This window comes from Talpa europaea (assembly GCF_964194135.1).
Source record: "Talpa europaea genome assembly, chromosome: 9".
Lineage (NCBI taxonomy): Eukaryota > Metazoa > Chordata > Mammalia > Eulipotyphla > Talpidae > Talpa > Talpa europaea.
In genome coordinates this window covers 80,122,668-80,138,582 of record NC_140076.1, presented here as the reverse complement: position 1 = coordinate 80,138,582, position 15,915 = coordinate 80,122,668, and the positions used below count along the sequence as shown (strand labels likewise).

Below are 15,915 nucleotides of genomic sequence, written 5' to 3'. Positions count from 1 at the left end.
CAGATCACTCCCGCCACCCGCTGCTCCCCTCAGCAGTGTACTTTGTCACTCTGCCTGTTCTACTCTCTGCTCTGGCTCTGGTGAATTCTCTCATCTTCCCGCGCCTCTGACTGTACCCAGTGCTTGTATAAATAAATCTTTAAAAAAAAAATGTACACACTTCCCTTGCAAATTCTTTAGTTCCTTGTTTTTGATGATTCATAATACAAAGAGAGCACTTTTAAACTCTTCCTTTTGGTATACCTTTCTATTTATAAGCAGAACTTCACTTCCTCTTACTGTACTCACCAAATATGGTAAAATAGATTCCAGAGTCTAATCTTGTTAGCAGCCCTTCATTAATGCAAAAAAAATAATATTAGAGAGGAACAGTGTGCAACACAGGTTGCATCCAACATATGGTATTATTTTAGAAAGTTCTTTCTGATTATCAAAAGCACTTGTAAAATGGGAAACTATTCTCCAACAAAGCAGCCAGTGCGGGCAGTGTGTCTGGTACAAACTGACCTTCAATTTCCTATATCTAAAGGTTATCTTTGTCTGTAAAGTTTGGAAGAAAAATTTATCTTTGTGTCTCTAAATTTGGTAATGCATAGTTCCTCCTAAGTGCCATGTGCCTTCCCTAACAGTATAGTATGCCGAAAAGAATGCTTTGACATTGTTATTCTTTGGCACAGAGATATATCATCTATAGGATACTGGTATATAGGTGGTGGTAGAAGGGAAATCTTGATTGTACATACCCCATGGCTCATTTCTTTTCCTAGCAGAATAGCATCTAAGAAGTTCAACTGTTCATTGGAGTTCTATATGGGTGCACCCCTACTTCTAATATTTTTCTTTGAAAAATATACCTACTGTCTCACTTTTTTCTTTCTTTCTTTTTGTTTTAGAAGAGGATTATGTAAGTATTGGATTATTTTGAATACTTTTGGTATAACTTTTAAGAAATAGTTGCCTCAAATTGATTAAAATAAATTATTGAGGATCTTAGCAGTCTGGGATATAAAATCTTCTTCAACCAATAGGGACTTGTGATCTTGAGCAACTTTGCTGGATTTCTCTTTAGTATGAGTTCCAAAAGTGAGGGTAGAAGAAGAGTAGCTTGAGCTTTCAGAAAAGAGAATGGTGGAGTACCAATTTCTGATTTAGGGAATTACCTATTTTGATTAGATTAAATGTGTGTTGAGTGGAGTCTTTTCTTTTAGTCTATAAATTGAGTGTATAATCTTTGAAGTCCCTATTAGTTCTGACATCCTGGACATTTGCTTTGGGTTTTATAGAAGTGAACTTTCTTTTATAGTAGTAAAGTTTGCATCTCTTCTACATATTTTATACTCTTTCTTATGTTTCTTGTTATTCATAATAAACTCATGTATTTTTTCCTCTTAGAGAGGAATTTTAAATGATTTTTCTTTGGCTAGAAACTTTAGGACCCATTAGCCTCCTTTTTTATTAATTTCCATTAGTAGGGGTATTTCAAATATTTTTTTAATATTTATTTATTTATGCATACAAGAACTGGGGTGCAGGCCAGAGGTGTCGGGGGTGAGAGGATTCACTAGAGGCAGAGCGGGGAACAGAACAGGCAGGCTGACTGAAATACACTGCTGAGGGGAGCAGTGGGTGAAACAGGAGAAGTCTGCTGCGCCTTGTGAGTCACCTCCATGGCTGGCCGGAGATCCAACTTATGCTGCAGAGGCTGTGGATTGCTTCACAGTGCTGTGCTTAACCCCTTGCACCACTAGGGAGGCCCCACAATTAATATTTTCAACAGAGAAAGTCCATGGTGCGTAACTCTAATTTCCAGATTGGTGTTGTCTCAGGAAATAGACATTTAGGTTATGTTTGATAAAAATTACTGTGATGATCATATTTGACCAAAACATCTGAGGTCAATTCATCAGTATAAATCATTTATTGATGTATATGCTTTGGGCAGTGATTTGATTGTGGGAAAGATCAGATGTAACTGAATTTTGCCTGCCTTGAACTCTATTACTGGTATCTCAGTGTTTCACTGTCATCTAGGTGGTCATCTAGGTAGAATAGAGAAATGCCACTGACTCCCATATATATATATATAAATATATATATGTTTGTGAGGATGAAAGAAAAGAGATACTATACTTTGATGAAAAGTTTATTATCAATTTGTATGCAATACAATTTGCTGGATCCTATATCCAGGAGATCATGTTAATAAATTCAAAAGTAGTAGAACAGAATGTCAGCGGTGGCAAAAGTGATGCAAATATTCTGAATTTCCAATGACTAAAACATTCTTTGTTCAGGACATGGAATGCATTGCAATGTTATTACAGAAATTTTGGTTGGCTCCTAAATCATGTCTGAAGCTCTCTGGATAGATTTATCAATAATCAATTAAAACAAAAATCTGGAAAGTTCAAAATTTGAGTCTCATAAATTTTTAAAAATTGCTCAGTTTATTCCAGAGCACCAAATCATATAGTTCTGAATATAGCCCCAAATGTTATTGACTTCTTCATTTACTGTTTTCTAACCAAAGACCTCAGTGATTATGGAGCCTTACAAGAAACTGCACCAAACAAAATGAATAAAATATTACAGTTAAAGTGAAAGAACAGACATACCCCTACACCAAAAAAAAAAAGTAAGGATCATGTTAAATATCTTAATTTCATGTTTCATATATCATTTCTTTTTGGATGGATTAGTTACTATTGGCTTCAAGTGATTATTCAAAGTAATAACTCCTTTGTTCTAGAAAATATTCATAGAGTGGGGTATTGCTATCCATGTAATCAAATCCCGAGTCTATTTTCTCCCTTTCATGGTAACTTCTGGTATAAGAGTCTCTTATCTGCTTGTCATCCACATCCTGACTATATCTACTGATACATCCCAAATGCTCATGGCTAGGTTCATATATACCGGTTATATTAAAATCTGACTGCTCAGGTCTAAATATTGATTGTTCATGAATCTGTTTTCCCCAATCCTCTGAATTTCCTTTACTATCACAATGGAATCCCTGATATCTAGTAGAATTAGATTCTGAAGGACCTTGAATTGATATGGCTTGAATATGGGCAGACACAGAATGGTTCTGTGACTGGCTATGAGGGAAACTCTGCTTTCTAGATTGAACATGGGAGTCATTTGACTGTTCATGAGTTATTCTTGAATGCCCATGACTAGATCCTTGGTTTCTAGATATATTAGAAGCAGACTGATTTTGGGAACCGTATGACTGCTCATGACCTATCTCTGATTGTCCATGACTCAAACCATGTCTTCCTGTACTTTGAGCATCTGATAAAGTATGCTCTGAGCTAGAAACTGACAGTCCATATCTAGAAACATTTTCGTATACAGAACTGTCTTTTGAACTCAAAGGACTTGAATTGCGACTACTGGTTCTGCTGCCACCAGAAGGTCTATAACCATGCTGACCATAGTCATATTCTGCACGTCCATAACTGCCATGTTTCCAAGCTTGACCAGAGCTATGTTTGTGAGTTCCAATAACCTGTGACTGAGAATGACCAATTTGAGACTGGTCATAATTGCTCCTTGACTCTGTCCTTCTGTGATCCATTGAGAGTTGTGTATGTCTAGATGCATGATCCTCTGTTCTGCCTGATGCTGATTGTCCATGAGTAGATAACTGTCTACCTCTACCACTTGATGATGATATTCCATGTCCAGCTCCAGCATATTCATGAGAGGATTCAGGGATTCTATGTGATATTCCTGTGTGTTCTCCACTGTCACTGGATTCACTCTGAGTAGATCCACTTCTTCCACTTCTACTAGAAACTGACTGTGTGTTTTGTCCATGACCAGATGGACCTGCATGACCTGAGTGTCCATGAGTGGATCCATGTCTCCCATGACCTGTAGAAACTGATTCTCCTTGCTGAGATCCTGCATGGCTATGAGTATGTACTGATTGCCTCTGAGAGACTCCTGAGTGCCTTGCAGTGTCACTTGACTCACTTTGACTAGATCTGTTTCTTGTACTACTGGACCCAGATTTAGTGGCTTGTCCATGACCAGACTGGGCATGGCTAGTTGTGTCACCTGCTTGTCCATGACTGCTTGTATGTCTCCCGTGACCTGTTGATCCTGACTCGCTCTGCTGAGATCCCACATGGCCATGGGAAGATGCTGAGTGTCTCTGTGAGACTCCAGAATGTCCCTCACTGTCACTAGACTCGCTGTGACTGGATGACCTTCTTCCACTAGTGGATCCTGAATGTGTGGTTTGCCCATGAGTAGATTGGGAGTGTCTAGTGATATCCCCTGACTGTCCATGAGCTCGCTGTCTTCCTTTTGCTGTGGAACCTGACTCTCCATGTTGAGATCCAGAATGGCCATGAGTAGTTCCTGACTGTGTCTGAGAGCCTCTTGAGTGCCTCTGACTGTCCCTGGCTTGGCTAGGAGTAGAACCTCTACTTGCAGTTGTACTGGACCCCGCGTGTGTAGATTGTCCATGGCCAGACTGTGCATGCCCTGTGGTATCTCCATGAGTGGTTCCCTGTCTTCCTTTTACTGTGGATCCTGACTGTCCCTGCTGAGATCCTGCATGGCTACTAGTGGAACCTGAGTGTCTCTGAGAGACTCCCGAGTGCCTCTCACTGTCACCTGAGGCACTTTGACTAGATGCCTTTCTTCCACTACTGGACCCAGATTTTGTAGATTGTCCATGATCAGACCGGGCATGGCCAGTTGTGTCCCCTGCTTGTCCATGAGTAGTTGTATGTCTACCACTGCCTATCGATCCTGATTCTCCCTGCTGAGATCCTGCATGGCCAAGAGTGGATCCTGAGTGTCTCTGTGAGACTCCAGAATGCCCCTCACTGTCACTAGACTCTCTGTGACTGGGTGCCTTTCTACCACTTGTACTGGACCCTGAATGTGTGCTCTGTCCACAAGTAGATTGTGAGTGTCTAGTTGTATCTCCTGACTGTCCATGAGTAGTGCCCTGTCTCCCTCTACCACTTGATCCTGATTCTCCATGTTGAGATCCAGAATGGCTTTGGGTGGAACCTGAGTGTCTCTGAGAGACACCTGAGTGTGTTTCACTGTCACTTGACTCACTTTGACTAGAAGCCCTTCTTCCACCTCTGGACCCTGATTTTGTAGCTTGTCCGTGGCCAGACTGTGCTTGGCTAGTTGTATCACCTGCTTGTCCATGACTGCTTGTATATCTCCCATGACTTTTTGATCCTGACTCACTCTGCTGAGATCCAGCATGTCCATGGGAAGTTCCTGAGTGTCTCTGTGAGACTCCAGAATGTCCCTCACTGTCACTAGACTCGCTGTGAATGGATGACTTTCTCCCACTACTGGATCCTGAATGTGTGGTTTGCCCATGAGTAGATTGTGAGTGTCTAGTTGTATCTCCTGACTGTCCATGAGTAGTGCCCTGTCTCCCTCTACCACTTGATCCTGACTCTCCCTGCTGAGATCCTGCATGTCCACGAGTAGAACCTGAGTGTCTCTGAGAGACTCCTGAGTGCCTTGCAGTGTCACTTGACTCACTTTGACTAGATCCGTTTCTTGTACTACTGGACCCAGATTTAGTGGCTTGTCCATGACCAGACTGGGCATGGCTAGTTGTGTCACCTGCTTGTCCATGACTGCTTGTATGTCTCCCGTGACCTGTTGATCCTGACTCGCTCTGCTGAGATCCCACATGGCCATGGGAAGATTCTGAGTGTCTCTGTGAGACTCCAGAATGTCCCTCACTGTCACTAGACTCGCTGTGACTGGATGACCTTCTTCCACTACTGGATCCTGAATGTGTGGTTTGCCCATGAGTTGATTGGGAATGTCTAGTGGTATCTCCTGACTGTCCATGAGCTCGCTGTCTTCCTTTTGCTGTGGAACCTGACTCTCCATGTTGAGATCCAGAATGGCCATGAGTAGTTCCTGACTGTGTCTGAGAGCCTCTTGAGTACCTCTGACTGTCCCTGGCTTGGCTAGGAGTAGAACCTCTACTTGCAGTTGTACTGGACCCCGCGTGTGTAGATTGTCCATGGCCAGACTGTGCATACCCTGTGGTATCTCCTGATTGTGCATGAGTGGTTCCCTGTCTTCCTTTTACTGTAGATCCTGACTGTCCCTGCTGAGATCCTGCTTGTCCACGAGTGGAACCTGAGTGTCTCTGAGAGACTCCCGAGTGCGTTTCACTGTCACTTGACTCACTTTGACAAGATGCCCTTCTTCCACCTCTGGACCCTGATTTTGTAGATTGTCCATGACCAGACTGGGCATGGCTAGTTGTGTCACCTGCTTGTCCATGACTGCTTGTATGTCTCCCATGACCTGTTGATCCTGACTCACTCTGCTGAGATCCTGAATGGCCATGGGAAGATCCTGAGTGTCTCGGTGAGACTCCAGAATGTCCCTCACTTTCACTAGACTCACTGTGACTGGATGACCTTCTTCCACTACTGGATCCTGAATGTGTGGTTTGCCCATGAGTAGATTGGGAGTGTCTAGTGGTATCTCCTGACTGTCCATGAGCTCCCTGTCTTCCTTTTGCTGTGGAACCTGACTCTCCATGTTGAGATCCAGAATGGCCATGAGTAGTTCCTGACTGTGTCTGAGAGCCTCTTGAGTACCTCTGACTGTCCCTGGCTTGGCTAGGAGTAGAACCTCTACTTGCAGTTGTACTGGACCCCGCGTGTGTAGACTGTCCATGGCCAGACTGTGCATGCCCTGTGGTATCTCCTGATTGTCCATGAGTGGTTCCCTGTCTTCCTTTTACTGTGGATCCTGACTGTCCCTGTTGAGATCCTGCATGGCCACGAGTGGAACCTGAGTGTCTCTGAGAGACTCCCGACTGCCTCTCACTGTCACTTGATTCACTTTGACTAGATGCCTTTCTTCCACTACTGGACCCAGATTTTGTGGATTGTCCATGACCAGACTGGGCATGGCCAGCTGTGTCCCCTGCTTGTCCATGAGTAGTTGTATGTCTACCGCTGCCTGTCGATCCTGATTCTCCCTGCTGAGATCCTGCATGGCCAAGAGTGGATCCTGAGTGTCTCTGTGAGACTCCAGAATGCCCCTCACTGTCACTAGACTCGCTGTGACTGGGTGCCTTTCTACCACTTGTACTGGACCCTGAATGTGTGCTCTGTCCATGAGTAGATTGTGAGTGTCTAGTTGTATCTCCTGACTGTACATGAGTAGTGCCCTGTCTCCCTCTACCACTTGATCCTGACTCTCCCTGCTGAGATCCTGCATGTCCACGAGTGGAACCTGAGCGTCTCTGAGAGACTCCTGAGTGCCTTGCAGTGTCACTTGACTCACTTTGACTAGATCTGTTTCTTGTACTACTGGACCCAGATTTAGTGGCTTGTCCATGACCAGACTGGGCATGGCTAGTTGTGTCACCTGCTTGTCCATGACTACTTGTATGTCTCCCGTGACCTGTTGATCCTGACTCGCTCTGCTGAGATCCCACATGGCCATGGGAAGATGCTGAGTGTCTCTGTGAGACTCCAGAATGTCCCTCACTGTCACTAGACTCGTTGTAACTGGATGACCTTCTTCCACTACTGGATCCTGAATGTGTGGTTTGCCCATGAGTAGATTGGGAGTGTCTAGTGGTATCTCCTGACTGTCCATGAGCTCCCTGTCTTCCTTTTGCTGTGGAACCTGACTCTCCATGTTGAGATCCAGAATGGCCATGAGTAGTTCCTGACTGTGTCTGAGAGCCTCTTGAGTGCCTCTGACTGTCCCTGGCTTGGCTAGGAGTAGAACCTCTACTTGCAGTTGTACTGGACCCCGCATGTGTAGATTGTCCATGGCCAGACTGTGCATGCCCTGTGGTATCTCCATGAGTGGTTCCCTGTCTTCCTTTTACTGTGGATCCTGACTGTCCCTGCTGAGATCCTGCATGGCCACTAGTGGAACCTGAGTGTCTCTGAGAGACTCCCGAGTGCCTCTCACTGTCACTTGAGTCACTTTGACTAGATGCCTTTCTTCCACTACTGGACCCAGATTTTGTGGATTGTCCATGACCAGACCGGGCATGGCCAGTTGTGTCCCCTGCTTGTCCATGAGTAGTTGTATGTCTACCGCTGCCTGTCAATCCTGATTCTCCCTGCTGAGATCCTGCATGGCCAAGAGTGGATCCTGAGTGTCTCTGTGAGACTCCAGAATGCCTCTCACTGTCACTAGACTCGCTGTGACTGGGTGACACTCTACCACTTGTACTGGACCCTGAATGTGTGCTCTGTCCACAAGTAGATTGTGAGTGTCTAGTTGTATCTCCTGACTGTCCATGAGTAGTGCCCTGTCTCCCTCTACCACTTGATCCTGATTCTCCATGTTGAGATCCAGAATGGCTTTGGGTGGAACCTGAGTGTCTCTGAGAGACACCTGAGTGTGTTTCACTGTCACTTGACTCACTTTGACTAGATGCCCTTCTTCCACCTCTGGACCCTGATTTTGTAGCTTGTCCATGGCCAGACTGTGCTTGGCTAGTTGTGTCACCTGCTTGTCCATGACTGCTTGTATGTCTCCCATGAACTTTTGATCCTGACTCACTCTGCTGAGATCCAGCATGTCTATGGGAAGTTCCTGAGTGTCTCTGTGAGACTCCAGAATGTCCCTCACTGTCACTAGACTCGCTGTGAATGGATGACTTTCTCCCACTACTGGATCCTGAATGTGTGGTTTGCCCATGAGTAGATTGTGAGTGTCTAGTTGTATCTCCTGACTGTCCATGAGTAGTGCCCTGTCTCCCTCTACCACTTGATCCTGACTCTCCCTGCTGAGATCCTGCATGTCCACGAGTGGAACCTGAGTGTCTCTGAGAGACTCCTGAGTGCGTTTCACTGTCACTTGACTCACTTTGACTAGATGCCCTTCTTCCACCTCTGGACCCTGATTTTGTAGATTGTCCATGACCAGACTGGGCATGGCTAGTTGTGTCACCTGCTTGTTGATGACTGCTTGTATGTCTCCCGTGACCTGCTGATCCTGACTCACTCTGCTGAGATCCTGAATGGCCATGGGAAGATCCTGAGTGTCTCTGTGAGACTCCAGAATATCCCTCACTGTCACTAGACTCGCTGTGACTAGATGTCCTTCTTCCACTACTGGATCCTGAATGTGTGGTTTGCCCATGAGTAGATTGGGAGTGTCTAGTGGTATCTCCAGACTGTCCATGAGCTCCCTGTCTTCCTTTTGCTATGGTACCCGACTCTCCATGTTGAGATCCAGAATGGCCATGAGTAGTTCCTGACTGTGTTTGGGAGCTTCCTGAGTGCCTCTGACTGTCCCTGGCTTGGCTAGGAGTAGAACCTCTACTTGCAGTTGTACTGGACCCCGCGTGTGTAGATTGTCCATGGCCAGACTGTGCATGCCCTGTGGTATCTCCTGATTGTCCATGAGTGATTCCCTGTCTTCCTTTTACTGTGGATCCTGACTGTCCCTGCTGAGATCCTGCATGGCCACTAGTGGAACCTGAGTGTCTCTGAGAGACTCCCGAGTGCCTCTCACTGTCACTTGATTCACTTTGACTAGATGCCTTTCTTCCACTACTGGACCCAGATTTAGTGGCTTGTCCATGACCAGACTGGCCATGGCCAGTTGTGTCCCCTACTTGTCCATGAGTAGTTGTATGTCTACCGCTGCCTGTCGATCCTAATTCTCCCTGCTGAGATCCTGCATGGCCACGAGTGGATCCTGAGTGTCTCTGTGAGACTCCAGAATGCCCCTCACTGTCACTAGACTCGCTGTGACTGGGTGCCTTTCTACCACTTGTACTGGACCCTGAATGTGTGCTCTGTCCACAAGTAGATTGTGAGTGTCTAGTTGTATCTCCTGACTGTCCATGAGTAGTGCCCTGTCTCCCTCTACCACTTGATCCTGATTCTCCATGTTGAGATCCAGAATGGCTTTGGGTGGAACCTGAGTGTCTCTGAGCGACACCTGAGTGTGTTTCACTGTCACTTGACTCACTCTGACTAGATGACCTTCTTCCACCTCTGGACCCTGATTTTGTAGATTGTCCATGGCCAGACTGTTCTTGGCTAGTTGTGTCACCTGCTTGTCCATGACTGCTTGTATGTCTCCCATGACCTGTTGATCCTGACTCACTCTGCTGAGATCCAGCATGTCCATGGGAAGATCCTGAGTGTCTCTGTGAGACTCCAGAATGTCCCTCACTGTCACTAGACTCGCTGTGACTGGATGACCTTCTCCCACTACTGGATCCTGAATGTGTGGTTTGCCCATGAGTAGATTGTGAGTGTCTAGTTGTATCTCCTGACTGTCCATGAGTAGTGCCCTGTCTCCCTCTACCACTTGATCCTGATTCTCCATGCTGAGATCCTGTATGGCCACGAGTAGATCCTGAGTGTCTCTGTGAGACTCCAGAATGCCCCTCACTGTCACTAGACTCGCTGTGACTGGGTGCCTTTCTACCACTTGTACTGGACCCTGAATGTGTGGTTTGCCCATGAGTAGATTGTGAGTGTCTAGTTGTATCTCCTGACTGTCCATGAGTAGTGCCCTGTCTCCCTCTACCACTTGATCCTGACTCTCCCTGCTGAGATCCTGCATGTCCACGAGTGGAACCTGAGTGTTTCTGAGCGACACCTGAGTGTGTTTCACTGTCACTTGTCTCACTTTGACTAGATGCCCTTCTTCCACCTCTGGACCCTGATTTTGTAGATTGTCCATGACCAGACTGGGCATGGCTAGTTGTGTCACCTGCTTGTCCATGACTGCTTGTATGTCTCCCGTGACCTGTTGATCCTGACTCACTCTGCTGAGATCCTGAATGGCCATGGGAAGATCCTGAGTGTCTCGGTGAGACTCCAGAATGTCCCTCACTGTCACTAGACTCGCTGTGACTGGATGACCTTCTTCTACTACTGGATCCTGAATGTGTGGTTTGCCCATGAGTAGATTGGGAGTGTCTAGTGGTATCTCCTGACTGTCCATGAACTCCCTGTCTTCCTTTAGCTGTGGAACCTGACTCTCCATGTTGAGTTCCAGAATGGCCATGAGTAGTTCCTGACTGTGTTTGGGAGCTTCCTGAGTGCCTCTGACTGTCCCTGGCTTGGCTAGGAGTAGAACCTCTACTTGCAGTTGTACTGGACCCCGAGTGTGTCGATTGTCCATGGCCAGACTGTGTATGCCCTGTGGTATCTCCTGATTGTGCATGAGTGGTTCCCTGTCTTCCTTTTACTGTGGATCCTGACTCTCCCTGCTGAGATCCTGCTTGTCCACGAGTGGAACCTGAGTGTCTCTGAGAGACTCCCGAGTGTGTTTCACTGTCACTTGACTCACTTTGACTAGATGCCCTTCTTCCACCTCTGGACCCTGATTTTGCAGACTGTCCATGACTGGACTGGGCCTGTCTAGCTGTATCTCCTGCTTGTCCATGAGTGATTCTGTGCCTGCTGCTACCTGGTGATCCTGACTCTCCCTGCTGAGATCCTGTTTGGCCATGTGTGGAGCCTGAGTGCCTCTGGGAGACGTCTGATAGCCCCTCACTGTCACTAGACTCGTTGTGACTGGATGCCTTTCTTCCACTTGTACTGGACCCTGAGTGTGTAGGTTGTCCATGGCCAGACTGTGCATTCCCTCTGATATCTCCTGACTGTCCATGTGTGATTCCTGCTGTCCCTCTGCCTGTCAATCCTGATTCTCTATGCTGAATTTCTGCATGGCCCTGTGTTGATCCTGAGTGTCTCTGAGAGACTCCTGAATGCCTTTCATTGTCACTTGACCGACTTTCACTAGATCCCCTTTTTCCACTAGTAGACCCTGATTTTCTGGATAATTCATGACCAGAATGGGCATGTCTAGTTTTATCTCCTGACAGTTCATTTGTAGTTCCTTGTCTCCCTCTACCTGTCGATCCTGATTCTCCCTGCTGAGATCTTGTATGCCCATGGTTAGAACTTGTGTGTCTCTGAGGTACTCCTGAGTGACTTTCACTGTCACTTGACTCACTTTGACTAGATCCCCTTCTTCCACTACTGGACCTTGATTTTGTAGATTGTCCTTGGCCAGACTGGGTATGTCTAGTTGCATCTCCTGACTGTCCATGTGTAGTTCCCTGTCTCCCTCTACTTTTTGAAACTGATTCTCTCTGCTGAGTTCCTCCATGGCCATGAGTGGATCCTGAGTTTCTCTGTGATACTCCAGAATGCCCCTCACTGTGAGTGGATTCTCTTCTTTCACTTGGTCTGGATCCTGTATGTATGTGTTGTCCGTGAGTAGATTGGGAATATCTCGTAGTATCTCCTGATCTATGTTGTCTAGACTTTGAGGACTGACCTGGTGCAGTACTGTTTGGACTATACCCCGAGGATTGACTTGAGCTACAGCCATTTTGATCCAAACTAGGCAAATTACCTGAACCAGACTCATGTTGTCTATTACTAGTGGATTGACCTGAGTTTATTTCCTGTTGTTTAATATCAGAGGACTTCCCTGAACTAGACTGATGTTCTCTAGTGCCAGAAGTTTGACCAGAGCCATATCCATGTTGTCTGATACCAGAGGACTGACTAGAGCTTGACCCATGTTGGCCAATTCCAGAGGACTGACCTGAGCCAGACCCTTGTGGGTCAGCACCAGAAGACTGGCCTGACCCATACCTATGTTGTCTAGAGCCAGAAGATTCACTTGAGCCAGATCCATGTTGTTTAGACCCAGAGGACTGACCTGAGCCAGATTTATGTTCTCTTGAGCCAGACCCGTGTTGACTAACACCAGATGACTGACCTGAGCTGGACCCTTCACTAGAACCAGAGGAATGACCTGAGCCAGATCCATGTTGTCTAGAGCCAGAGGATTGCCCTGAGCCAGATCCATGCTGTCTAGAGCCAGAGGCCTGTCCTGAGCTGGACCCCTCTCTAGAACCGGATGAATGACCTGACCCAGACCCATGTTGTCTAGAGCCAGAGGACTGACCTGAGCCAGATCCATGTTGTCTAGAGCCAGAGGACTGACCTGAGCCAGATTCATGTTGACTTGTACCAGACCCATGTTGACTACCACCAGAGGACTGACCTGAGCTGGACCCTTCACTAGAACCAGAGGACTGACTTGAGCCAGACCCATGTTGTCTAGAGCCAGAGGGCTGACCTGAGCTGGACCCTTCACTAGAACCAGAGGAATGACCTGAACCAGATCCATGTTGTCTAGAGCCAGAGGATTGCCCTGAGCCAGATCCATGCTGTCTAGAGCCAGAGGCTTGTCCTGAGCTGGACCCTTCTCTAGAACCAGATGAATGACCTGACCCAGACCCATGTTGTCTAGAGCCAGAGGACTGACCTGAGCCAGATTCATGTTGACTTGTACCAGACCCATGTTGACTACCACCAGAGGACTGACCTGAGCTGGACCCTTCACTAGAACCAGAGGACTGACCTGAGCCAGACCCATGTTGTCTAGATCCAGAGGATTGACCTGAGCTAGATCTATGTTGTCTAGAACCAGAGGATTGACCTGAGCCAGATTCATGTTTACCTGAGCCAGACCCATGTTGACCAGCACCAGAGGACTGACCTGACCTTGTCTCTTGACTAGAACCAGAGGATTGACCTGAGCCAGACCCATGTTGTCTAGAGCTAGAGGACTGACCCGACCCAGATTCATGTTGACCTGATCCAGACCCATGTTGACCAGCACCAGAGGACTGACCTGACCTTGTCTCTTGACTAGAACCAGAGGATTGACCTGAGCCAGACCCATGTTGTCTAGAGCTAGAGGACTGACCCGACCCAGATTCATGTTGACCTGATCCAGACCCATGTTGGCCACAGGAAGAGGACTGACCTGATCCAGACCCATGTTGGCCACAGGAAGAGGACTGACCTGATCCAGACCCATGTTGGCCACAGCAAGAGGGATGACCTGATCCAGACCCATGTTGGCAACATTTAGAACCAGACCTTTTTGGATTAGAGTGTCCACAGGAACCAGACTCATGTTGACCAGAACTGGAAGACTGACTTGCTCCAGACCCATATTGTCCACAACAAGAACCTGTTCCTTGTTGTCCTCCATAGTTCTGAGGTTGACTACATGCTCTAGATCCACATCCCCTCGAGCTAGAAGACTGACTACATGAGCTAGGCTTATGTTGATGATAACCACAGGACTGACTTCCTGAGATACAACCATGACCTTGTCCTCCACTACTTCCTGACTGACAGCCTGAATAGGTGCAGTTAGATTGATTTCCTTGTCCTCCAAATCTACCTGTCTGACAAGAACTAGAAGCATTTTGTGGACTTCCACAGCCCCCTGAATTGCTGGAGCCACATGCATGGCTTTGCCTTTCACTGTCACTTGAAACACTAGAGCTAGATTCAGACTTTTTTCCTCCACTCTTTCTTGACTGAGTAGAGTTTGATTCATGTCTACTAACCTCCAATCCTTGTGATAGACCACCATTACCTTTCTTCCCCTCACTTTTAGATCCATATTCATAATCCTCCCCAGAGCCCCTAGAAGGGCTACGGGACTTGTTTTTTTCCCCCTCCAGTTCTCCAGAGGTGGAATCATGTCTTTCTTTGCTACTACTCCATGAGTGACCAGAGCTAGACCCACGGCGCCTTTTCTCAGCTCCCTCTTGGTTACCTGAGCTAGATAAACCACCTTGTCTTCCCAGCCTCCTGGAGACAGATCCACGTCTATGTTTCACAGTCCCCCTTGAGCCCTCAGAACTATAACCATGCTCCTCTCCTTCACGCCAACTTGAGTATCTGTAACCTGATTGTTGTCCTGATGTATCCTCTTCTTCCTCTTCTGTTTCACTTTCTTGCTCTCGGTGTCGGTGACCACGTCTACGCTTCTTTGACCCTGAAGCTTTGCAGTATTCTTTGCTGAGAACCTTGTTGCAAGCCATAGCTAGCTTGAATACCATCAGAAGAAACTCGGTAAAGTCCAGTCTTCGGTCATGATCTCGATCCAGCAAATGCATGATGACATCCACTGTATCTGGATCATCTGGGTTCTGTGTGCAAGTAATACACCAAAGAAGAACTTATCAGCTTTGCTCACACACTCACCTCATCTGTGGAACTGTGGGTGTCTGACTTTAGGTGTTTTTCATTCTATCAAGGATTACTTTAGATGAAGGGAGCTAATGCAACCCAGCACATGTGAAGAGCAAATAAAAAATAAGACTCCAAGAAGAGAAGCTGAACTAGAAGATTATACACTCAGTTATGGCTTTTAGAAAGGAGTAAGAAAAAAACAATTTCAATATCTGCTATATTTCAGTTTTATGCAAATATCAAACATTACATGCATATACTATGTTAGGATGTAGAATTTTTAACTTAATAATTGAGTCCTATATTTATGTTTTCTTCCTTTTTTTGACAGAGCGATTTATTTATGTCTTAGCAAAAATTTATGTTCTGTTTTTTTCAGAAGGGGAAGCCTGAGGGCATGAAAAATTCTGGAGTCTACATGATGGAAGTGCACAGGAAAGTAAGGGAAAAACATTTTCCTTTCTAAAAATCAATACTGTCTCAATAGACTTTCCAGTGTCCCAAACACACTGCTTATAGAGTTTTCTCAAAGACCATTGAGACTGTGCACTTTTTACCTAATCTTGTGTAATATAACATTAGAAGCACTGAACCTTTGCAGCACATGGTTCTTACCTTCAGAATTGGACGAAACTCTTTTTCCAGAAGTTCCTTTAGCTCATCCTTGCTCAGTGTGCCACATTCTCCATCTTGGTTGGTATATGAGTAGAAGACATCTATGACAGTGACAACACTTCTCAAGAGGTTGGTCATCTTTTTGCAAGTTTAAGAGAATCTGAAGAGATAAATAAAGAAGATCTTATTATTCACTTTTTTCCTTTAATTTATAAGAAATTCTGATTTTAATATTAGTCATCAAGAGATTTTTAAATCAAGAGAT

General features: G+C 46.0%; 2 protein-coding genes across 2 annotated transcripts; both read right to left on the bottom strand.

Annotated features, from left to right (window-relative positions):
* Positions 1–4,761: 4,761 nt before the first annotated feature.
* On the bottom strand, positions 4,762–11,139 carry LOC311177765 (uncharacterized protein; the record flags this gene model as incomplete). Its single annotated transcript, XM_084244013.1, has 3 exons — positions 4,762–5,269; positions 5,325–10,452; positions 10,554–11,139. The coding sequence occupies 3 exons, from the start codon at positions 11,137–11,139 to the stop codon at positions 4,762–4,764; spliced, it is 6,222 nt and encodes a 2,073-aa protein (XP_084100139.1).
* A 1,287-nt stretch (positions 11,140–12,426) lies between these two features.
* Positions 12,427–15,704, bottom strand: LOC311177764 (uncharacterized protein; the record flags this gene model as incomplete). Its single annotated transcript, XM_084244012.1, has 3 exons — positions 15,651–15,704; positions 13,810–14,992; positions 12,427–13,691 (listed from the first exon to the last, which is right to left on the bottom strand). Exons 2-3 carry the CDS (start codon positions 14,957–14,959, stop codon positions 12,427–12,429), a joined length of 2,415 nt encoding a protein of 804 aa, XP_084100138.1. The 5' UTR covers positions 14,960–14,992; positions 15,651–15,704.
* Between the last annotated feature and the right edge of the window lie 211 nt (positions 15,705–15,915).